Source organism: Carassius auratus, unplaced genomic scaffold (assembly GCF_003368295.1).
Source record: "Carassius auratus strain Wakin unplaced genomic scaffold, ASM336829v1 scaf_tig00018272, whole genome shotgun sequence".
In the NCBI taxonomy this organism is placed as follows: Eukaryota; Metazoa; Chordata; class Actinopteri; order Cypriniformes; family Cyprinidae; genus Carassius; species Carassius auratus.
Genome location: NW_020524871.1, coordinates 1 through 25,840, shown reverse-complemented (window position 1 = coordinate 25,840; position 25,840 = coordinate 1). Strand labels below are relative to the sequence as shown.

The 25,840-nt window shown below is 35.2% G+C and overlaps 1 protein-coding gene and 1 pseudogene across 1 annotated transcript; one reads left to right on the top strand and one right to left on the bottom strand.

Moving 5' to 3' along the window:
* Positions 1–496: 496 nt before the first annotated feature.
* On the bottom strand, positions 497–15,436 carry LOC113076005 (24-hydroxycholesterol 7-alpha-hydroxylase-like). Its single transcript, XM_026248653.1, has 12 exons — positions 15,088–15,436; positions 13,952–14,087; positions 13,570–13,744; positions 9,753–9,902; positions 9,465–9,558; positions 7,826–7,921; positions 7,636–7,726; positions 6,540–6,673; positions 6,230–6,325; positions 5,175–5,263; positions 2,166–2,253; positions 497–1,410 (listed from the first exon to the last, which is right to left on the bottom strand). The coding sequence occupies exons 1-12, from the start codon at positions 15,262–15,264 to the stop codon at positions 1,342–1,344; spliced, it is 1,395 nt and encodes a 464-aa protein (XP_026104438.1). The 5' UTR covers positions 15,265–15,436; the 3' UTR covers positions 497–1,341.
* Positions 15,437–16,025: 589 nt separating this feature from the next.
* LOC113076006 (ralBP1-associated Eps domain-containing protein 1-like) lies at positions 16,026–25,284 on the top strand (annotated as a pseudogene).
* The last annotated feature ends 556 nt before the right edge of the window (positions 25,285–25,840 follow it).

Here is a 25,840-nt window from a genome sequence, read left to right as displayed (position 1 = left end):
CTATAGATCATAATGCTATAGATATTTAAATCACATATCATTTCAACATACATAAACCTCATTATTTGAGAATTGAAGTTTCTGAAAATATAAAGGATTCACAGGACAAAAATCATTTCTGAGATGCAAAAATGTTTGTGTGTGTGTCTGTGTATTATTATTTGTGTCAATGAATGTTAAATCACATTATATGAAGGAACAGGAATGTCAAATTAAAGGGCATCACACTAATGTTTTATTTTGTTACATCACTCCACTTTTGAGCCTAGTATCCATGTTTAACATTGGCCTTCTGCTAAACATGTCTGGAATGTTGTGCTTGAGGAGTCTATGTTGGAAAGTAGGCCATGGTCCTGGATCCAACAGGGATTTTAAGGTTAGGCTATGTTTGTTTTACAGGAAATTTGTTCTAAGACCAACAAAAGATGATGTCTGCTTGGTAAAATCACAGCATGGTTGTTCAAGTAAAATTGAAGTATAAAGAAGTGAAACTTCTGCAGCAGAACATGTTCTTTATTCAAACACAATTAAACTTGTTATTTAGTGAAATGCACTGCAAAGTAGCACAAAGGATTTTCAACTTCCAAATGCATGATTGATTCAATCAAGTATATATTTAATCTATGTAAACATTCTATTTGACTTACAAATTAAAGATGCTTGCATCCAAGGACATACAATTACTCAATGTAACTTATGTCATGTAATATTATGTAATATTATCCAGAAATGAGTGTAAACAGATGCAGTAAAGAACTTACAGACTACAAGACAGATGTGTTTAGAAACAATCCTTTTCACCACTGCAGAAAAAATAACCATGGTGTTTATATACGTAATAATGTGTTTACATATTTCTGTTTTACAAAAGAGGAACTCAACTTAGTTATATTGTCTATAAACTTGTCTTTACTCCATCCATTTTGTGCACATGATGTTTAACTGTTATAAATGTCTGCAGTCGCATACAGCAATACTTTCTTTTTATTTCATAAATGCTGTAAATGATTAAGTCTCTTAGTCTGGGAAAGGAATTTCCACAACCTTGTGCTTTCTGATATATATCATCTCCATGATGCCATTAGTTATAAAAGAGGTTGACCCAACAAAACTGTAATATATATTAAAGCCAATATCCTAAATACCTTTAGTATTGTGTGATTTTCTGGTTTCCTTTAGAGGGATATAGTTTGCCTGTGACCAAGTCACTGTTTTAACATTCACCGTGATGCTTCAAACCTCTGAAGCTTAGCCCAGGATATGCGGTTGATATCTGCAACTCTTGTCAAGACTGTCAGCAAAGCTCTAAAGCAGTAGCACAGGCCTCAGAACATGAGTGCTCTATTTATGCTTGTATCTCACTCTACAGGGTCCATCTGGCTGCTGGGTTCCCACCAAATGCAGAGGGCTCTGCAAGAACCAGATGCATATAATTATCAAGTGCAGTGACCACATAAATAAAATATACAATGCTGTATTCTATCAAAGTAATCAGATTGCATCTGCAAACAAATGATTTAACTTTTCAAACTATTTTGGGTTTTATCCGAATATCTATACAGCCAATGCAATACTGTTCACAATATGGCTTTGGTCAGATATTTTAATGTTTTTGAAAGAGGTCTCTTGCATTTATTTGATAAAAAGTAACTTAAACAGTAACGGTAAACAGATACCATTGCAAATTAAAATAAAAGGTGTTTATTTTAATATATTTCAAAATGTAATGTGGCAAAGCTATATTTTCAGAAACCATTCAGTGCCACATGATCTGATAATAAAAATGACAAAAAAATTTAAATCTAAAATGATTTATCAATTTATTATGTATTTATCTAGTTGTAAAACAAATCTTGCTCCCCTCCAAAAGTATACATTAATGACCCATAAAATAGATGAATGCACGATTCATATTTAGATCAACGTTCCTCGTATGAACTTAGTCGTTGGTGGGCGAAACTTACAAAGCTATTTTTGGACAGGCCTGAGAATTGCAAGGGTAAAGAGCTGGATGCTGCTTAAGCATTCGATTGGGCTGTTGTTGGGTAAATACTGCCATAGGAACACATCTGGAAATGATTAACCTAATGCCTACTTTGAAGCCATCTCTTTCAAGGCTTATTCACCATTCTCCATTGGATATTACTCTTTCTCAAGCCTCTTACCGGTTTGGGTATTGGATCCAGCGGGGTGAATTCAAACTTGTAGAGGATGAGTGCCACAAACATATGCAATTCCATAACAGCGTACCACCTGTTGACACAATAAACAACAAGTGCTTCTTATTGTCACTTTCTTTTTAATGGGCTCTTTCTCATGAAGAAAGAAAAACTCATCGTACTGAAGTGCTATTTGAATAGTACTGTGTATTAGTATTCTGATGGAATATTGCATGCTGTCTAGCAGTCATTGCACCTTCCCTCGAGTGCTGCTGAACACTGGGAAAACTTTGATTGAAATTGCAGGTAGAAAAGCAAAATGTGAATGAATGTCTTGTTTTGCGTGCAAATTCCAGGTGCATTCACAGCCACAGTGGCTTTGTTTGGAGGCGGATTGGGGAAGAGGAATATCAGGTGACTCGAAGTGAATGAATTAAAGCATGGAGAACAAGATGGTTCCTGGGTGAGACATAGAAAGGAATAATGGGAGGCAATAAAGGGAGGGCGAGAGATGCAAGTCATGTTTGAAATAATCAGCCCAAATAACCTTGAGGGCCGTGACTCATTCAGGGGCACTGTGTTTGTGACGCAAGTAGCCAATCTCCTAAAATGATCAAAATCAAATCAGATTGAGTGAGGGAAAATGAAATACGTGGGTTTGCCACACTCAGTGTACTAATTTATGGCAGCGTCCAGCTAAGAGATCTATACAAGCCTGAGTAGTCATTACAAAGCCGCCTCATGACAATGTGACATTTGAATGCAGGAAGTTGGTATGGATTCAATATTTCAATGGCATATGAAATTATTCTAGAAAGAATGTGGCAGTCCACACTCACATATGTTTCTATAGTGGAGAATGAATTTTATATCAATTTCTTTATTTGTTCAATTCATATTTATTTTAATGAATTTATTATATTTATCATATATAATTTATTATGTTGTTTTAATTATAAAAATTATTATTAGCCCTCGGGTGCCGCTCACATGGTGGTCAAAAATGATGGATTTATTTTCCAATGAAAATGAATGTACTATATTTTAGATTTATAATTTCATATTTTAGAGTTTAAGGGGATTTTATGGTACTAAATTATATTTATGGGATAGTTGTGATTTCTTTTTTTCATTTTAACCACTTTTTGGAGTATCTGAGCATTCACTTGAAAATTAAGTTCATTATTATGAAAAATGCACAAAAATGTTATATGAAAAATATATTTTTCATAAATTTTACTAAATATTTATGATGTAAAAATCAAAACGATAAATCTAAACAAGTTATGTTTTAAATTTGAGGTTGATATATCAAAAATTTAGCTTTCAGTAAGATTTTGTTTGGGTGCAGTACCAAACTAGATAAGATTCATTTCCCATTCGTTTCCAATGACAGTAAATTGTGACTTTTTTTTTTAGGACCATTTAACCTTTTTGAATCATGTCCATGAATTTTGTGTGTGTGTGTGTGTGTGTGTACAGTATGTGTTCACATAGCAAGTGCCAAAACCTTTACCAAGTTCCATAGCCTTGCAATGAAGTAAAACATAAAAGAATAATAATAATAAAAAAAGACCGAACAGCAACAGAGAATTAAAAAGAAAAAGTAACCTGTCTGTAATCTCCCTTTTTCTCTATATTACTCCACCTCTCTCTTTCTTCTGTTTCTCCCTCTCATATATATTCCCAGACTGATAAACGTAGATGCATCTATTCTGGTGGGTTTCGAAAGGTCACTGGTCTTTGCCTATGCTTTTGATCTTCCTGTGCAGCTGGGAAAGTTCTTTATATGGTTCTATTAACGTCATGATGACCCTGGCCACACACTCCCCAGGGCCTTCATGATGTCATCAGTATGGGACCAAAGGGCTGGGACATAAGGGCCATGCTCAGTGCAACATAAAAGCAGTGTCATGAATCTATATCAACATTTCAGTATATCAGGAATGAAGCCATAGTGCACACTATCAATAATGCAATCCAGCTATTTACAAATATCGCTTGTAATTCAAATCACACCCTGATAAAGGTCTTGGTGGTTACAGCAAATAATTTATTTTTTATTTTTATTTTTTGTGCCAGTCTTGTTGTAAATAACCTGAGGGAACTGACATTCTCAGCAAGAGAGCCAAAGGGGAAAGATGGGTTGGTGCAGCTTGTGGCATTTGCTATAGGCCAAGTTGAACCTATAGCGTTCCTGCTACCACACCACCAAATCTTGCTAGAGGGCAAAACAGCCCACGACTCAGCAATGGAGCTTCCAACTTTTATGTTTTAAATGAAAAAGTATATTATTTTTTATAATGCTCAAAATGGATAATATAGTCCTGCTTACATTTAAAATACTTTTTTTTTTTATTTAAACTAGAGAAGTTTTGATATGTATGACACCATTACTGTATGATTTTATTACTGAATAAAATTGTATTGCTTACTTAAAATTTTGACTGGCATTTTTATATATTTAGGTATTTCTCTACTGGAAAAGAAACTCAAATGCAACAGGGTCAGATGTGCATGGTTTGAAATCCCAAACATCTCTGAATTGACATCATGAATGATGCTGAAATGATGATGATGAATGGTGATGAAAATGAAGATCAATTGCATTGTTTGTGCAAAGTTCAGTGAAGCTGTACCAGGGGAAAAGAAACAAAATGCACTAAGAAAAATAAATAAATAAATAAAAATTTTAATTCAACTTTTATGAATTAAAATAACTAAATTAATCATCTTACATTTTACTATCAATTAATGTGTTGCAACACGTTGCATTCTATAATATTAATAGCGAATGTCTGACAAAACCTCTAAATGAAATATAAATATATACATTTATTACTTTGAGACAAATTTATCTAGTAGACATGAAAAAAATATATTATTTATATATTCAGTTTTAGTAATTAAACTGTTGCATGGAATACTTTCCTCGAGTTAATTAAGTTCATTGAATGTTATTATCTTCGAGTGTACATGATGATTATTTTGTATAAACACAAGAGTTTTTCTAACCTTCCTGGGCACTGATTTTTCCCCCCTCCAAATGCCACAAACCCTTCCAAGTGGACATTCTTTTCTAAATCTGCCATTTCCCATCGTTCCTGTGGGAAGAGAAGTTTCATTAAAAATAATCCACTCAGACGACGGCCAGTCCAGAATACACCATTTCAGCCTGTCTTCCAGCACTCCAAGATTTAGTTTCATAACAAGACATATTTACAGTAATCTCTGAATTACTCTCAATGCAATGGCCATCTGTTCACTAATGCGGCTTTATTGTGCTCATAAATGTATAATTGCCCTTGAGTTGCATCAAAAAACGAAGAAGTCTTTAAAGCTGGTCAAAAAGCCCTGCCTTCCAAGTTTTTTGTAGATTCAAAACAATAGTTTTCCAATGCAAAATACCACTGAATGTCCATTTAGTCATCAACCATGTCTATTCCTTGTATAAAATATTTTGATTACATTAAGGAAAATTAAAAAAGTGACCCATGAATGCACTGTTTAAAATGCATCCTTTACACTTTACCCATGAATGCACTCATTTAAATGCATTTCCACTGTATAGAAGAGAGTTGATTTGAAACTAACCATATCTTTTGCTTAAAACAGCATTTAAAACATATAGATGTAGGTCTGTGCTATTTCCTTTAAGACATTAGTAGACAGAAGTGTAATGGAATCTCTACAGGTGTTTGCCGGAAGTTTAATTGTGAAGATAACTGTCAGGGTTTCCTTGAACACATACAGACCTATCATTCCTGTTTTAATGGAGCACAGCTGGAGTTTTCAGTATTCACAATAGAACTCACAGACAAAATGGAAAGAGGAAGTTTTATTGAAAGAAAATACCAATAAAAGAGATGCCGATTACATCATAGAGCTAGACAAAAAAAAAAAAAATAAAAAAAAAAAAAGTACAGGAACATTTAATAGTAAAGCAATTTACCTGCTATAAAAACATTTTATGAGCATGTGTCTTGTTTCTTTTTTATTTTAGTTTATAGAGGAATTTGTGTAAACCTCATCCTGTGGCTGAGATCATTCAGAACGGGGAAGTTACTCACAGGTTTGAAATCTTCGGGGTCTGGGAAATACTTGGGGTTTCGGTGAGCCCAGTAGGGAGACAGCATCAGCAGGTCTCCAGGTGGGATAACATAATTCTGAAATGCAGAAAACATGAATACAGTTTTTTTAGCTGAGAAAAAAAAGCCTGGTTATGTTTACTTTCTGTGTGAGTCAAAAGGGCTGATCCCAATATACTTATATATATTTATTAATATATATAGCAATAGATCTACAGACTGCCCTTATAGACCGATGCATAAAACACTGAAATAAAATGCATTGTACAATGAATAATCTGTCATGGCTGACCCGTAATTTGAGAGGCCGCACTACTTTACGAGTGATGGCTCCAGGGGCCCTCAGCCGAATGGCTTCCATGATACACCACTTCACATATGGCATGTGCTGTAAGTCATCTAGGGTCACCCTTGTCTTCTCCTTGTCTTGAATGCAAAGCAAACACACCAGGACAATATTAACTATCCATAGCTTTAAGTACTACTGATGTGTGATTAAGAGAAAGTTTCATTCAGTAACAAAGCCTAAACAGAAGCACAGTGAAACCCATTTTTACATTTATATTTAACTGTAATGTGCTTTTGCCTTATGCATATAGAGGTGCAATATGCAAATCATGTTTATATGTTCATATGGGAAAATGTCTAATTTTTGTAACATATAATGCCAAAAAAAAAAAAAAAAACTATTGTACTGTAAGACTTGTAAAAAATAATGCATAAGAGTTTGCTGGCCTCTAGTGGATAATGGAGGAAGTTTAATGTATAAAAGGCCCCGGAGAGAGATCAAATAATTCTGGAAAAAATATATCTCAAGATTTTCAAAAAAAAAAAAAAAAAAAAAAAAATTTTGATTTTTTTTTCCAACATTGTTAATGTTGAAAGAAATTATTTTGTACACTAAATTAGCATATTAGAATGATTTCTGAAGGATCGTGATGAGCCAAGGATGACTGGAGTAATGATGCTGAAAATTCAGCTTTGTCATCACAGGAATAAATAACATTTTAAAATATATTTCACAATATAACAGCTTTACTGTTTTTTTTTTATTATTTTTTTATTTTTTATTAAATACATGTAGCCTTGGTCAATAAAAAAACATAAAATCTTACATACCGTACATTTTTAAATGATAGTACATAATGTTAGTTAATTGTGTAGTTTATACTGAAAGCTATAAATGAAACCAGTCTAGGTGGGGCTGTACAGTTTCAAAAAACACTGGTTTTAAGATATTCCACATAAACTTTAAGATAAGTCACCACTGATAAGCTACTACTAAATATTGTAGAAACGTAATTTTCTGCAAAGTTTGCAATAATTTGTACCATAAATACTGCTATACAAATAATCTTGAATTGAATTGAACTGAATATTGGTTTTACCTTGGTCTCTGAGGGCAACGTTGATCTGATCCATTGCAATCTTATACGCCTCAGGATTGGCCAAAATAAAAGCAATGGCCCAAAATGTAATCTAGAATAAAGTAAAAACACTTGTCCTCATTACTTGAATGTCAAATCTGAGCTAACACATAGAAATATATTGTGTTTTAGCACTGAACCTCTCACTTACTGGTATAGCATTTGCAAGGGAAGCCCAAAGCAAAAGTAAACCATAATTGGGAAGATATTTGTCACTTATTGTAGAAGCCAGGTGCTGTAGTAAAGTCTAAAGAGAAGCAGTGACAGATCAGAAAAGATTTGGGATTTTATTATACAATGTCTAAATATTGCAGATAGATTTCTAATATTATGCTGATTCCAAAATCAAAAAATATTTATGAAGATGAGAAGAACAAAACTGTAAATCTTCAAATGCCATATAGTCCTGCAAGAAAGCTAAGAAGCCTACATGAAAACTCTTTAGCTCCATCTGTTGGGGCAAACATGTTCATGTACACATTCAGCTGGATTGTCCTCACTGCAGAACACAAGATCCAGGGAGCAAGGTGGGATCCAGATCCAATTCCTCCCACCTTAGACCATAATCATAAACCTAACCGTTTCCACCCTCTGATCCTTAAAGCTACCCATCTCCACCCCCTGGATGGATCTTGTGTACTGCAGTGAGGGGCTACTGCATTCAACAGAGGCATAAGAAAGATTAAGTTTGGCCTTGAACTCTTGTTCCATGAGTTTCAAGATCAACATCAGTAATCAACATGGCTCCAGACCATCAATTTACCTCTTGTTAAGTGAAAAGCTGCATGTCCGTAAAAAAACAAATCCATCATTAATACGTTTTTAACTTCAAGCCATTGCTTCTGTCTATAATATTGTAATAATTTGACTCAGGAGAGAAATATGCACAGATTAAGCTCACTTTACAAGTGAAAACAGTCCAAAGAAAATCCTAAACAAATAAGTTTGTGGATTTGAATATGAGAAGACAACATATTGACATTTTTTGCTGATGGAGGCATTATTATAGATTACGGACTTGTATTTTGACCAGAAGCTATGGATTAAAATTAAAATGCCTTAATGATGAATTAATTTCTTACAAAAAACATAGCTTTTCACTTCGCAAACATTAAATGGACTGGAGTCATGTGGATTATTTGTGAATTATTGTTATGTTTCTAATAGCTGTTTGGACTCTCATTCTGACGGCACCCATTCAGTGTAGAGAATCCGTTGGTGAGCAAGTGATAAACTGAATTTCTCAAATCTGTTCAGATGAAGAAACATCTGATGGCCTGAGGGTAAGTATTTTCAGCAAATTTTCATTTTTGGGTGAACTATTTCTTTGAGTAAACATTTTAAAGGCAATTCAACACATTTTTGACAAGTCAGCTCTGTTTAGTGAGTAAAACAGTTGGCAGATAAGAAATCCACAGTGTTCGGTGTATCATACTAAGCCATTAATTACTGTAATTTAAGTAGGCCTACTTCCCCTTGAAAAAGTAAAGTAAGGGATTACTCTTAATTGTTCTGTAATGTCATTACAGGTAATTCTGATGTAACTGCATTGTTTTAATGTAACTTTCTCCCTTTAAATACCTTTAGTCAGTTCAAGAATAATTAATGCAATTTTATATTATTTATTGGAAAGTATTAAAAAATCTTATCTATCCTTGTATCCTTGTTATACTGATCAAAGTTGACATGGACTTTAGAAAGTAATTAGCAACAAGTAATGCAATACTTTTTAGAGAGTGTAATTAATACAGCCATTTAATTAAATCTAATTAAACTACTACCAATATTACCTTTCCATCATTCTCATTGTAGAGGGTCTCCTGTGCTCTGATAGCCATATTTCTTAGCAGAGAAAGGAGCCATCGCTTTGAGTTTGCCCACTGCCTGAAGACACAAAAGATGCATTCCTTTAACTCTTTGGTTACAGATCTTTTGAATGTATTTAAACAGAAATGTATGCCGATATGCAAGGCCTTTAGCTGAGTATTTTTCAAATAACTTATAAACACGATTCGGGAGACTAATTGTGTTTTGTAATAGCAGCTTTTAGTAATATTGTGCCAGCAGCGCTCACACACTTCAAGAACAAGTCTGGGAGTTGGGAGCCATATTCGAATCCTTCATCATATGTTGTGAACTTCTCCAGGAACTCCTGCCTTGTGAGGGAATTACTAGGGGAGTTACATCGGCCCAGTAAGTTGCTCATTACTGCTGGATACATAACACTCCTGAAAACAAGAAACAAAGTGTATAGTACAGTTTTTCAAAAAATAAATACATTTGATTTTATTTAAATATTAAAATATACAATAATATTAATGTATATTGTATTACACTGCACTGCATTGTTTTGTTGCAATATTTGTTTCTTAATAATTTTGAGTTGCTGATTTGACAATAATAGTGCCTGTTTCCCTTAAGCATGACACTACGGGTGTGCGATATTGACAAAAAATAGTATCTCAAAATTTTCTGGGATGTTATCCATGAAGATTATTAGATTATATTTTGTAAGATTTTTATTGTGCTGGTAGCTTAAGGAGTGACGTAGATAGCTGGCTCCTAAAGTTTTTGATATTCTTCATATTTTGTGTGGTCAGTTCAAGCTGATAGAAAGTAATATTTTCCGACAAATTTAAACAGATTTTTACATTTTATAGCCATTTTTCTAACAGAGTCCATTTAACTTTTGAGTCAAATTCTTACATTTAATCAGTAAATTAGAACAATAAAACATGTGAACTGAAATCAGTGTCAAAAAAATTCAACTTTGCAGTGTAGAGGAAACACAGAAGCTAAATCTGAAGTTGCATTTAAATATGTTTACACACTGTTTAATGCAGGGCATAAATGTACAATTAGTCATTTTAGCAGATGCTTTTATCCAAAGCGACTTACAAATGAGGACAATGGAAGCAATCAAAATCAACAAGGAGGGAATATTTACTTTAAAAGTCCATAAAAGTGACTTTAAATTTTTGTAATGGCACAATCAAAAATGCAAGATTCTTGCCATTTATACAGCAAGACCATTGGAAGACCATTTAAACAGCAATAACAAATACACACACCACACACGCAATATATATATATTATATATATATATATATATATATATAATATATATATATATATATATATATATATATATATATATATATATATATATATATATATATATATATATATATATATATATTTAGGGGTGTAACGATACGCGTATTCGTATTGAAACCGTTCGGTACGACGCTTTCGGTTCGGTACGCGGTACGCATTATGTTATACCGAACGGTTCGTTGGACTAATTCATTATATAAAAAAAAAAAAAAAAAAAAAAAAAAAAAAAAGAGAAATATAATGATATGCGTTCAACAAGGTAGCCCAATAACCCAAACGACGTAACAGGCAACGCCCCTGACACTCCCGAAGAAGAAAAAAACACCATCTTATATGTTTATGTTAGGGTACTACTCAGTCAGGCGCTCGCTCACTCAGTACGCGCTGAAGGCTCGTTGCAAAATGGCCAATGTGTTTAACATACCAGAAAAAAGAAGATCCTCCAGTAACCAACAGGTCTGGTGTTTGGGTGCACTTTGGATTCCCTTTAAGCTATAATGGTGATGGCAAGAGAGTGGTGGATAAAAAAACAACGGTATGTCGCATCTGCAACATGACAGGGCTCACCAGCGGGAATAAAAAAAAAAAAAAAAAAAAAAAAAAAAACACCAGCGGGAATACTTGAAACATGTCAACTCATTTACGCTGACATCACCTTATTGTGTCAGTATCTGGGAAAAGACGAAAAAAATGAGAAACAAGCACGCAACAAACTATCCCTGCAGCATTTAGACACCGGTATTATAGCTTACAGGGAATCCAAAGTGCACCCACACCAGACCTGTTGGTTATTTTAGGATCTTATATTTCTGGTCTGTTAAATGCATTAGACATTTTGCAACGAGCCTTCAGCGCGTGCTGAGTGAGCGAGCGCCTTAGGGGCCGTTCACATATCGCGCCTAAAAACGCGTGGAAAACGCTAAGCGCGTCTTTCTCCTCCTTTCCAAAGCGCTCGGGCAGAAGCGCTCATGAGGCGTCTGTCTTTGCTAAGCAACAATGACGTGCTCTCTCCATGAGACGCGGAAATTTCAGCGAATGATAAATGGATTTGCAAGCTCTAAAAATCGCTTGCAGTAGCTCTGCTACTAAATTTATTTCAAAATTGCAATCCATATACAACTGTGAACAGCTGTTCTTCATCTTGGCTGAGTTTTCAACGTTGTTACGGGAAAGGATGAAGCTGATTGGTTAGTTCTTGTCACATGACCCGCGGTGCGCTTGCAGCATTCTGAAAAGTTGAGATGTTTTTACATTTTGCTGTATCTAAAACGTACCGAACCGAACCGAACCGTGACATCAGTGTATCGTATCGAACCGAACCGTGAATTTTGTGAACCGTTACACCCCTAATATATATATATACACTGAACAAAATTATAAACACAACAGAACGTTTTTGCCCCCATTTTTCATGAGCTGAACTCTAAGACTTTGAATCTAAGACTTTTTCTATGCACATAAAAGGCCTATTTCTCTCAAATGTTGTTCAAAAAAATCTGTCTAAATCTGTGTTAGTGAGCACTTCTTCTTTGCCGAGATAATCCATCCACCTCAAAGGTGTGGCATATCAAGATATTGATTAGACAGCACAATTATTGCACAGGTGTGCCTTAGGCGGGCCACAATAAAAGGCCACTCTAAAATGTGCAGTTTTATCACACAGCACAATGCCACAGATGTTGCAAGTTGTGATGGAGGGTGCAATTACTGCAACAATCGGTTTGCATAACCAAAGAATTTCTGCACAAACTGTCAGAAACTACCTCAGGGAAACTCATTTGCATGTTTGTCATCCTCATCGATCTGTACACAACTCCTGGAAGCTGAAAACATCCCAGTTCTTGCCTGGCCAGCAGAATCATGGTCTGGGATGGTCTGGATCGGCATATACAACAGCATGTTCCAGTTCCTGCCAATATCCAGCAACTTCCCACAGCCATTGAAGGGAAGTGGACCAGCATTCCACAGGCCATAATCAACAACCTGACCTGCACTGCATGAGGCAAATGGTAGTCACACCAGATACTGACTGGTTTTTGGACCCCCCCGAACCCCCCAATACAGTAAAACTGCACATTTTAGAGTGGCCTTATATTGTGACCAGCCTTATATTTGTGGATGGATTATCTCGGCAAGGGAGAAGTGCTCACTAACACAGATTTAGACAGATTTGTGAACAATATTTGAGAGAAATAGGTCTTTTGTGTACATACAAAAAGTCTTTGAGTTCAGCTTAATAAAAAATGGGGGAAAAAACAAAAGTGTTGCATTTATAATTTTGTTCAGTGTAAATATATATATATATATATATATATATATATATATATATATATATATATATATATATATATATATATATATATATATATATATATATATATATATATATATATAAAACATAAAATGTTGAATACTGATGTTGGAAATTATTTAAATGAAATAAGATACTTTTAATGTGAAATTAAAAAATAAAACTGCCAGTAGGCTGATACATATGTAATTGTTGTGCATAATGGAAAGTTCTGAAAAATGTTTAACTCAGCAATATCAAATAAGGTGATATTAGGCCTTTTTTTGCAACTCAGCACAATTTAGTTTTTAGCTTTGTTATATTATACATATCATAAGCATAATCCATTGATATGCAGTGGCATTACTTAGCACATAATTTCCATTTTTTGTGTTTACCAGTTGCAGTGAAATGTATGGAAGACATGTCTACTGTTCTCAAAGAGATACTTTAGCACAAAGTAAATAATTCAAGTAAGAAAACAATACTTGATGATCTCATTCAGCTGTCCAGTTCCTTTACTTCCAAGGTTCTCCAGATGGTCATTAAATTCTTCACAGAGATGGACAGAGAGCATTGCTGTGTTGCCTGGAGTAAGTCTGCCTTTGATTATGGTGGCACAGGTTGGATGGGTTTTATAGAAACAGTCTTTGTTGATAGAAGCTGGACAGGAACCCAAGGTTAACATTATCACATTATTACAGACTACAATACTGATGACGTCCAATCAGAAAGTCAGTCAAGGACAGTCATAAATCATCTCATCGAGTACAGAGTCTAAGGTCATGTATAAGAGAGTAATGATGTAGATTCAAGTGCTTTAGCAATCAATTATAAATCGAAACATTTACCATTGGTATTGTACTGTACCTGTGTTGTGAACAGCTTCTTGCACTGCTTGTTCAAAATCAACATCTTTGGAAGTGAAAAAAGCTCGGAAATCCTCATTTAGGGTCACAAATGTCAGTCTCTTCCCAGCAGCTACAACAGTGAAAACTGGGCCATACTAGAAGAACAATCACACTATTATACTTTTAGAAATTAAGCTTTATTATTTCTATTTCATACAAATTATTAAATCTTATATTAAGATGCAAATTAAGTGGGAAGGGGAAAAAAACCTTGAGAGAACCTTAAAAATATTTTGGTGTGATTTCTTGCCTTGGCAGAAGCAATTACTGAATTTTATAGAGCAGTTGTCTATTCAGCAAACCTCTCATTATCTCCCATGCTTTCAGAGAACTGGCACAGCGGTGCCCAGAACAAAGAATTTGTCAAAAAGGGCCACTGTGTGCAGCTTCTGTCCTAGTTGCATAAATTAGTGGTGCTGAACTGAACTGTCTTCAAACTCGGTTAGTATGGCACAGCACAAAAACAAAACACGTCAAGATCGACCGCAGGGCTCCAGCATAGCATCTGGGTTAATATTTTGTAGTTGCTATTGAAAGAATAAACACCCAGCCATCACAATAAATAAATACATAAACAAGCATGCAAAGAAAATATGTGTAGTTGAGATACAAAGACTGATGGCACATTTTCTAATATTGTTTAAAATAATTATAGTAATAATAATGTACTGATCATTTTAGGAGAACGTGTAAAATATAGAATTATATGTTACTTTAAAAAAACTTCTGCTCTAAAAATCAAAATGATCACACTGCACTTTTATATTTTCGTACTGTAGATCAGTGCAACAGGTTCATCAAAATTTGCAGGGGAGGAGCTGGACTTCTGGACCCATTGCCAGGCCAACCCTGTATGATTTATGCAAAAGACTGTTACCAACCTTTTAAATGTTTTTTTTTTTTTTTACATAACAAATGTTCTGGAGAAAAATGTTGAAATCCCTGAAATCAAATGTCTGAAATCCCACTGCACTAATAAAATAAAAAATATATGCAAATATTATAGCTATGAAAAAATCTACATGTGCAAATCACCTGCATGGACTATACAGTTATGATTCTTTATTCAAGTAATTTCCCAGTGGACAAACTTACTTTGTCTCTGGCTTGCTGAATGAAATGCAACGGTGCTTTGCCAAATTCAAAAGCAGCACCAAACCAAGGTATCCAACCTCTTATGCACGGAGGAGCATTGGGATGACTTTTGCCAAAGAGAAGATTAAAAGAAATAATCACAATAGACACAGTCAAAATTAAAGTAATCCATTCCATCGCGACCTAGAGTCCAGTGATGCTCGTCTGGAGCGTATATGATGAGTCTGTGTCAAAAAGTCCTGTTAACATAAGCCTATCTAATTACACTGACCAGAGGTCACGTATCAGATCGGATTGCCTCGTTGTGAATGATCTGAGCCACGAAACTAAATCCTCCCACCACACCGCTAACTCCTCCCACTATGAACCCCGTGTGACTTCATAACACTAGCTCACACCATAACATAACCCCTCCTACTAAATGATTAAGCTCTCCCCTGAACTAGATAGCCCCTCCCACTGGGAGACAGGTGTTGCAGGCGCTGCTAACTCAGCAGTTCATTCAAACTGAAACAGTTAAAAAATCATTACGCAGAATGAATAAAGAAGAGTTAAATATATCAATCATTTAGTGGTTCAACAAGTAAGTAAATTTTGAGTCTTTTGATCCAATAATATCTGAGACGTTGAATCAAGTAAGTTTTCTTTAACAGTGACAAGAAACTTTATATATAATTAGTATATCTTAAATTGAAATTAAAATTAAGGTATGGTACTACAATTTCAAGCATCTGATACAGAATAAAATATAGTATACAGATAAACGCTTTCATACCAAAGTAAATTTTGGCGCAATCTAAGCAATAGTAATGAAAAATAATATAATTAAATAATTTATATAATGAAATAAATAGAAAATAATACATCGCTTTTTCAATTCAATGTAAAAGAAGATTTATTTTTTTATTACCAATATATTTCAGACAGCCAATAAACAAAACGAATTCTCTATTTACTAAAACACGGATTAGATGAGCTAAATTTGCTTTTACGTGTATGAAACAGCAGATTTTACAAACACGCCAGCTGACGGCACATCTGTGACGCCACACTTCCATCCGGGTCCTCCGCCTGGGTCATGACGTCACGGGGTCCAGGAATGGCGGCGCTGTCTGCAGAGAGAAGCAGTTCAAAGAGCCAGAAACTTTATTCCTAACATCGCTCCGCGGCTACACGAGCTCCACCGCTCCACCGACGGCCATATCCTCCTCTTAAAGAGCCAACCCGACGGCGGTACCCAGTATCGACGCTGTTGCAGCTGAATTCTGACGTCCCAGGCTCTATTAGTTTGCTTGACTTTGCGAGGGCCAAAAGACAAGAGCACAGACAGCGACTAACGGTACATAAAACAACAACACGCGCCCCGAAAAACGCTCTTTCGGGTCTGTCCATTTCATAGAAGGATCTTACTTGTGTTTTGCTAGTTTCTTGTCTTACACATACACCGAAAGGCACGACACTGGCCTGATAAGGTGAAGCCACCGCTGCGGGTTTGATGCCACGATGGAGAGTTTAATACTGAGCGATTTCGAGCAGAAATATTACTCTGAACTCTTCCTCTCGTGTGATGTGGATAACACCAAGAAAGTGGCCTCCAATGGCAAAGTTCGGGACCTCTTTCGGGCGGCCCAGCTTTCAAACGAAGTGGTCCATCAGGTACAGTATGCATCCGATTCAGTAATGTTTGGATTAGTCAGCAGATCTGTGTTTTTTATGATTATACACTTCGGTGAGTTGAACTGAAGGTTCGAGTTAATCGTTTCAGACATGGTAATAGCTCTAATGGATCATTTGGGCGATGCCAAGAGTGTTTAGACCGATCTGATTATTGAATCTCATTGTTGCACCGATGAAGGGTGATGCATCCTCAGGGTTAAACTTTGTTTCCTGTGTTGTGCAAGTCTGTAGAATTATTAGTTGCGCCTGCTTCCTCTTAAATATCAGCATAAATAGTCATTTGTTGTTTTTGTCACAAGATCCATGCAGTTGATGACTCTTGAAACTTGATTTTCTCACTTATTTACATTTAGTCATTTACATTTATTCATTTAGCAGACGCTTTTATCCAAAGACTTATCTTACGACTTAAATGACTTATCAAAGCATTAATGCAAGGAAGAAGGTTTTTGATGTATTCACAATGTGTGACCCTTTATTTTTGGAATGAGTCAAAACAATCTGTTTAATGTATTAACTATATATTCAACTAATTATAACTTAATGATAATGTTTGATTTGCTATTTTTGTAACTGTCAAGCATCGTTTTTGGAAGTTGCTGGTTTTTGAAGTGCCATAGAGTGGTGTTGGTTTCTTCGTTTATGATTGGTGCTGATTAACACTCATCTGTTGCTACAACTCTGCACTGTTAGAGCATAACATGTAAAAAAAAAAATTGTGGTCTTCTTCATAGCCTTATCTGCTTCTAGGTTTGTGGCCAGAGTTTAGTGAAGGGGTGTGTCCATGTGTTGCTAGTGACAACTGGGTCTTTGTGTTGTGTTGATGTTGTTTGAGCAACATATTGAGCTTTAATACTGAAGTAATTGACAGGTGTCATCAGTGGCATTTCATTTAAGGTTTAAATGTGTGAAATATCAAAGTTTTATATGTGTTGTTTCTTAACTAATGGATTTTGAATGTTTTACCAGGCTAATTAGCAGCTATGTATATTACATATTTTTAGTTTTCCTGTTGAATTGAGTTGTAATGTATACTGCCATTATATTTGCAATTGACCACAGTGTTGACTAATTCTAGGGACCCATGGCGAAGAGACCCATTGTTACATACTGTACAAAAAAAAGAAGTGTTGCATTTTGTGCCTGGCCTGTAACATAATCTGTGTAACACACCATAGTATTGTATTTACATACACTTCTGTCAAAAAGCTATTTCAAACAGCTTCTGTTCTTTTTATCAAAGAATCCTGTAATGTATCACTGATTCCACACAATATTTCACAAATGTTTTCAACTTAATAATAGTGGAAAGAAATTGAGCTCCAAATTACAAATGTTTTCTTTAGGATCCTGTGACACTGAGGGGATGGCTTCTAAATAATCAGCTTTGTTGTTAAAGGAATACATTACTTTTTACAATTAATTAAAAATAAGTTATTTAATAATTTTTTCTTGCTGAGTTGACTTTTGAATGTTTTAAGCTTATGTTTTTATGTATGTGTGTGTGTATATACATTTATTTATTATTGTATTAATTCTAATTTTACTTCATTTTAATTCATATCAATTAGAGAGGGAAAATTTTTCCTTTTAGCTGATAAAAAAAAAACCTAGTTTGAGATCAAATAATTGGCAGACTGTTTCACTGTTCATTAAATTTTCTTTCAGTTATCTCAAATCCAGCTTAGTGCTGTTTATTGTGTGTGTGTGTGTGTGTGTGTGCACCTTTTTGTTTGTTTGTATGTTTGTTATTTTAAACAGGCTGTAACTTTATTAACCTATACTCACTTCTGGTCATGATAGTATAAGTTCGCTTTTGTGTTCTAAGTTTATATCATTGATAGTTCTGTTTCCATTGTTCTAGATTATTGAACTTTGTGGGGCTACGCGCCTGGGTCATTTCGGTCGGAGTCAGTTCTACATTGCACTGAAGCTCATTGCACTGGCCCAGTCTGGACTGCCCCTGCGCGTGGAGAGCCTGAACAGTGGTGGGTAGCAACAAACCTTCTTAAACCCTTTTATAACGTTTTCTGCATGTGTGTACCGTATGCACCAAATCAATATGCTCTTCTAATGTGAAGCATCGCAGCCTTGTAATTTTGTAGATGCTCATTTTACATGGCAGTTGCAGTCCATTACATAACAAGAATTATAATAATCTTACTGCCTCTTTGATGAAAAGGACTGAATGTGTATATTTCAAACACGAGCCATTTTTAATACTGACGTTTAGGTTTTAGTCCTAGAATAGTATGTTTTACATTTAAATTGCTTTTTTTTCCCTTTCTGTTGTATTTGTATATTTCTGTGAAATGTTTGTTTGTGCCTTTAAGTCAAATGCAAATGCTCTTGCTTGTTTTTTTGACTATCATGGCTGTTCTCTATATAAACCCAGTCCCTGACAGGAAGCCCTGTGCAAAAGCACTACATGAATTTTGGGAAGTCAGACACAAGGCCTTGTAAAAGAATGAGAAATTGACAGTGGTATAAATAAGCAGGAAATAAGACCCGGTTCATGGCCTCGAAAACACTGCAAGAACATGAAGACACAGTCAACAGGAGCTTGCTGACAGTACCCTGAAGTTTATGTAGGCTTTGGATAAACTAGGTTTCTATTGATTTCAGTTCCATTGATTTTAATATTAGTAATGAAAGTTTTCGATTAAGTTTCTGTTTGTTGACTGTAGTTGTGTATTAAATATGTCTCTGAATGCAGAAGTTTAACGTGGAGTTGTGTTTACAGTCAGGGATCTGCCCCTCCCTCGCTTTGTGATGGGCAAGAACGAGCAGGAGACGAGGCACACAGTCATGTACACAGACACCGAGAACCAGGGACCCTACCTCCCCAGACCTCCAGGCCGGGTGCAAGCCAAAAAAGTGTCAGCGCATGAGATGATTCAGCCATGTGTACCCACTGTAGAGCCACAGGTATAAGTTTAATAATATTTTATATTGTATTTTCTTTTTTTTTTTCATGATTTTAGTTTTTAGTCTTTCACAAACTAAAAATTATTATTGTTATTAAAGGGTTATTTGTTATCACTTGGGTGTGGTGTGATAGTGATCTGATAACTGAAGAGACTTCCATGAACTCTTTGTGCCAAGGCAGTTAACTCCAAGATGCTTCATAGAGTCTCTGTATTAAGTGTACTGTTTTGCATCTGTAAAATAACTATTTGTTTACTTCAGCATGTATCTCTGCTATTCCAAGGCCATCTGTTTGGCTGCAAGTCTGTAGAGTTACTAAGTAATTCATTTTGTTTATCTCTGGCTCCAGCCGGACACCACATCTCCTGTAGTGTCACCGCACCAGTCCCCTCCCACTTCGCCCCATGCCTGGAGGAAGCACAAACGCCAGGCTAGCGGTGGAAACGTGGACAGACAGCCCTCAGTGCCAGGAGTTGTTTGGCCACCTTTTAGAGAAGCACAGCCAGGTACTCAATATTTAATAATGCAGTCATATATAAAAAATAATATATTATTACATTATATAATTTTTAAAGTATTATAATGCAATATTTAATGTAGTAATTATTTCTTAAAGTGATTATAAAGTTGGCAATTCTAACTTAAAGATCAGTTATACTTAGATGTTTGATATTAAATGCCACATGATTTACTGGATTGTTCCTAAAAGATGTGTAGTTTCTTAAATTGATTAATTCTTATCCTTTTTTTTAACTGCTGTCTGTTTCTCTTTCTTTCCTTTCTCTCTTTTTCTGTGTCTTGCCTAAGGACCAGTTACAGGTGAAGGGATGTGGTCCGCCCATTCACCCCCTCCTGTCCAGGAAAGTTGGGTCAGTTTTACAGACACGCCCCCCTCCAGCACACTTCCAATGCATCCCCCCTCAGCTCAGGTAATGCAATGTGGGCCTCCATGTATACATTTGTTATGTATACAACATAATCTGTCACCACTGGCCTGCTGTAACCAAGGCTTCTGTGGCAGAACAGATGTTTACTTTTGTGTTCACAAAAGCAGACTTTATTAAGTATTTGCCAAGCCCAAATGATTGCATGTTCAGAGAATTACCGGTCATACAAGAAATTCGAAAACAAAGTAGTTAAGCCGTTTTTTTTTTATGTTGTTTAAGCTGTTTAAAAAACACAGTTAAAATCTTCAGATTTAAAATTAAGCACTGTTTTCAACCTTGATATTAGTAAGAAATGTTTCTTGAACACCAAATGTTTCTTGAGCATATTAGAATGATTTCTGAAGGATCATGTGACACTGAAGACTGAAGACTCAGCTTTGCCATCACATGAATAAATAAAATAAAAAATTATTGTAATGATTTCAAAAAATGAAGAATTTTTTTTTTTTACAGATAATATTACAAACTCCAAACTTTTGAACAGTAGTGTACATAATATAAGTGTATTACAATATCTAATTCTTATTTTTTCCATCCTTTTCCAGCCGGACAGCACAACAGTACGAACTGTGCTATCTGCAATGATCACAAATGAAATCCAAAGACAGACCAGCGGTTATGATGACCCCTGGAAAATCACTGATGAGCAAAGACAGTATTACATAAACCAGTTTAAGACCATTCAGGCTGATCTCACTGGTTTAATCCCTGGTTAGTGAGAGCTAGTTTTGAACAGTTATTGCCTTTATGCTGTTTTCTGTTTCGAATTTACCAGCCTGAAAACTTATCCATTCTCTATTGTTCAGGCTCAGCCGCAAAGGAATTCTTTACAAAGTCGAAACTGCCTATTTTAGAACTGTCTCACATTTGGTAAGTAGTTTTACATGAGTTACACTGTCTCTCTTTGTTCATTTTGGATGACTTTAGTGTAGATCGTCTGAAATAGAGGTGTAACCAAGAACTCATGCATATGTTGCCACTCCTTAACAGCATTAGTTGATAATCTTAGCCATTTGCATTCTATTTGTTAATGCCCTGCCTTTAAAAAAATAAAATAAAGGAATTTGTCCCTGTCTTTTTTTTTTTTTTAATTTGTGTCTTAAATAATCATGTTATCTGTATTGACTGACCTGCTTTACCTTGCAGGGAACTATCAGATTTTGATAAAGATGGTGCACTGACCCTGGATGAGTTCTGTGCTGCGTTTCATCTTGTGGTCGCTAGGAAAAATGGTTATGACCTTCCTGAAAAGCTCCCTGAGAGCCTAATGCCAAAGCTTATTGACTTGGATGACTCAGCAGGTAAGCAGAAAAGCCTCACTCCAACCAGAGCTTCAAACTGGGAAATATGCAGCTCAGTTATTTCTGAGCGTTCTGCGGACAGAGAGCTTTCTTAAAACCTTTTCTGAATATGATGTGTGCAAAGTGACATTGCCTAATACACAGAGCTATATGAAATAATACTTCTGTAGTGTAATTATAGTAATTTTTTGTGGCTACTTGTTGATGTTCTATTTGGACACATGCACATTTGGACAATACTATTCAAAATTTTGGGGGCTCTTTTTTTTAAATAAATAAGTATTGTTGCTCAGCAAGGGCACAATAAATTAACTGACAGTAAACTGACAGTAAATACTTTTTTTGTTACTAAAAAATCTATTTCAAACAAGTGCTGTTTTTTTAAAACTTGCTATCCATTAAAAAGACAACAAACACATTAAACAGCACTGTTATCAATATGAATAATGAACATTAATAAATATGGAAATTCAGCTTTGCCATCAAAGGAATAAATTACTTTTTAAAATGTATTAAAATAGAAAAGTTCTTTTTAAATTGTAATAATATTGATATTGATGATCAAATTAATACAGCCTTGGTGAACATAAGACACTTCTTTCAAAAACATAAAAAAATTTTATCAACCCCAACTTTTTGAACAGTTGTTCTCTTATTTTGGGGATTTTCATATTCTTTGTGTTATTTTCCATAGGCACATTTTAAACAGTTTTTAACATTTTCTTATAACCAGGCTCCATACAATAGTAAAAATGCTAAATGTCTTTCAATCTTAAGTTTTTGTCCTAACTAGCTAATGTTCTGGGTTGCAATAAACTGATTTGTTTTTAAATCTCTGTCCTCATAAGTACATATAAAGTCAAAAAAATGTTCCAGTTGGTTGTGACATTGTTACTCCTCGGCATTTTAGTTTAATTGTAGAAAGCGAATGAACTGGCTTCTAATTACAATATTCTAATAACAGCTTTGTAGGAAGTGAGCCTGTATCTTAGCAACAGTTTTCGCATATTAAAATGGAACATAGAATATGCCCTTGGGACCCTGAGAGTCCTTGTGAAGTTTTATGATGTCTATGACCTTTAGATGCAATACTATTCTGCTGATTTCACATTCATGCTGAATGATGTTCAGGTGTCTGCATAAGTTCTTTATCGTCTGTCTGTCTGTATGTTTCAGGAGTTCCAGAACCTGCTCCTGAGGTGGGCTTTTCTGCTTCCCCTGTGGAGGTCACTCCAAATAAGTCTCCTTCCATGCCTTCCCTGAACCAGAACTGGCCTGAGCTCAATCAAAGCAATGAGGTTTGGACTCTGATGTTCTCAATGTACCCTACCTCTTTCACTTGTTTTTCTAGTTCTGTCTACCTTTCTTTATGGTAAATAAAACTAATACACTTCTGGCCAGGAGAAAGTGGTGCCAGCGAAGCACACTTTGATCTCCAGACATGTAACACTCGTGAGAATTGCTGTGACAGTTAATTCTTCACTGTTGTGTTGGGAATGTGGCAGCTTTAAGTCAAAACTGCTGACCTGAGGGTTTTAAGTCTTAGATTAACCTCCTGGAATTATTTTAATGGAATACTCATTTGGAACAAAACAAAATGCCATGATTTGATTGGATCATGTGTGTTTTATACAGCACAGTCAGCTATAATTTTATTGGTTGACATTATTTTTAAAGGTTAGGTCAACCTGAAGCCAGAAAACATTTTACACATTTTAAAATAAAATATGATGAAAAGTAACACGTTTCTATGATATTCCATGTCTGCCACAAATCATACTTGCTAAATAATTATGACAATCATATCAATACATATCAAAATGATGAGATACTATGTCATAATTATGACATAAGTCAGAATTATGATTTCAAGTCAATTTTATGTCATGATTATGACTCTGTGTCATGGTTTCAAATTTTTATTTCAAAATCATGATTTTACCAAAGCATGATTTTTTTCACTTAAATAGTGGAAATTGGCTTCCAAACATTTAACTACAGAATAATTGTTAATAATTGCAAAATTGCAAAACAGGGCTGGAGACATTTAAGATCGCAAAAAGGGTCCATTATGATTTCATGTTTGATTTCAGTTCAATTTGAAAATTATTTTTTTATTTGAATATTAAATGCTTTCTCCTATACCAGCTTAATAGGTACCAAGTAACTTTAAGTTAGATCTTTTTTTTTTTTTTTGCAAAATATTTGTTAGAGCATCCCTGTCTGACATAGCAATATTGGCTCAACCAATGGCAGTGGAGGTTAGGCAAGCAATATCTCTTTTGTTGACCAATGACAGAGGGAGATGGGAAGACTGTTCAAAAAGTCATTCTTTTGTAGTTTTAATTGAATACAAATTTACACACTTTATCATTAAACAGGGCTGTGGTTTCCCAAAAGCTTTGTAAGCTTAAGTTGTTCGTAGAACAATTGTCACCAATGGAGCAATGATCAACTCAGGCTTATGATGATTTAGGGAAGCACAGCCCAGGTCAGTACGTTTTAATCTACAAGATCTTATTATTGGGGTTTCTCTTGTGATGACTACAGCCTGTTTCTTCTAAGCTGATCCTCATAATAGAGAAATAAAATGTGGCATTCCACCTCTCAGCCAATAAGGTCATTAGGAAGACAATTGGTCCTCTGTGTACACCCACAGAGTATGCAACAGTACAATGCAAGACAAATCACGGGTTTCTCCTAACAGTCAGAGGGCGGAAAAGGACACTTGTTGTATTATTTGCTTGTGTGAGGAGTGGAGTTGCTCCACCTTGTTGACATGTCTCTGCTTTGTCTCTCCAGCAGTGGGAGACTTTTAGCGAACGCTCCTCAAGCTCACAACTCTGACCCAATTTGATTCTAACATTGCACCAGCTGACCCTGTAAGTCAATCACTCAATGCTCTTTCATGATTAATGATATTCATTTAACCCAGTACTGTTTAAATTCTCTCTGAGAGCGCATGTCCTCGGGATAAATTCACAGCCACAGTGCCATCATCAAATTATTCATTTAGTCTTTCTTTTGCTTGCTGAGCTTACCGGTAATTCTTTCATGCTCTTTCTCTCATACTGAATCATGTAATCCAAGTGATGACTCTGCTGTCCTTTGACGGTGTTGTGATAAAATGTTGGTTTAGTTACTCAGTGTCAGGATCTTAACTTTTTTCTTTTTGTGACTGAGATGATAAATTTTCATTAGGTACACAGTTGTAGTTGTGAGACAGCAGCGGTTGATCGGCTTGTTTCATTGTAGGATACAGCAATAGTCCACCCTGTGGCCATTCGTATGACACCCAGCAAGATCCCACATGCAAGAGATGGAGCTCAAGAGAACTGGAAGCGGTGCGTCCGTTTAATGTGCATTTACTGTGCAAACTCAATTTTTGACTGAATTCTCTTGATTTTGTTATTTTTTATTATATTCTCCATCTTAATCATTATTGCTCATATTTGAGGTAAGGGTATAGATTTATTTTATTATTTAGTGATTTTTCACCCTAAAATGACCTGCATTGAAGAATGGATCAAAGGCCATATATCACAGAGACTAATTAGTTTTAGGCTTAATTGATCAGAACACTTTTTTATAGCGTATTATTACAGTAAAATGTGCAGAAAGCCATTGTTTTATTTTGCTCTCAGAAAATTTAAATCCTAGTTGTTTAAAAGGACATATAATTTTCAGTCTAGAAATCTCTTGTAGGACTCTTTTTTTTTTTTTTTTCACAATCCATCATTAACATACACTATCATTTAAAAATCTGGGCTATGTAATATTTTGTAAATGTTTTTGAAAGAAGCACCTCTTATGTTAATCTAGGCTTAATTTAATCAAAAAATTCTGTAAAACTGTACTATTGTGAAATATTATGATATTATTACCATCAGTGTTGGGGAA

Coding starts and splice junctions, on each gene's coding strand:
- LOC113076005 (XM_026248653.1), bottom strand. CDS start 15,264: ATGGAATGGATTACTTTAATTTTGACTGTGTCTATTGTGATTATTTCT. Junction 7,922..9,464: donor ACAATGAGAATGATGGAAAG/GTAATATTGGTA, acceptor GCTTCTCTTTAG/ACTTTACTACAGCACCTGGC. Junction 1,411..2,165: donor TGGATCCAATACCCAAACCG/GTAAGAGGCTTG, acceptor TGGTTCTTGCAG/AGCCCTCTGCATTTGGTGGG.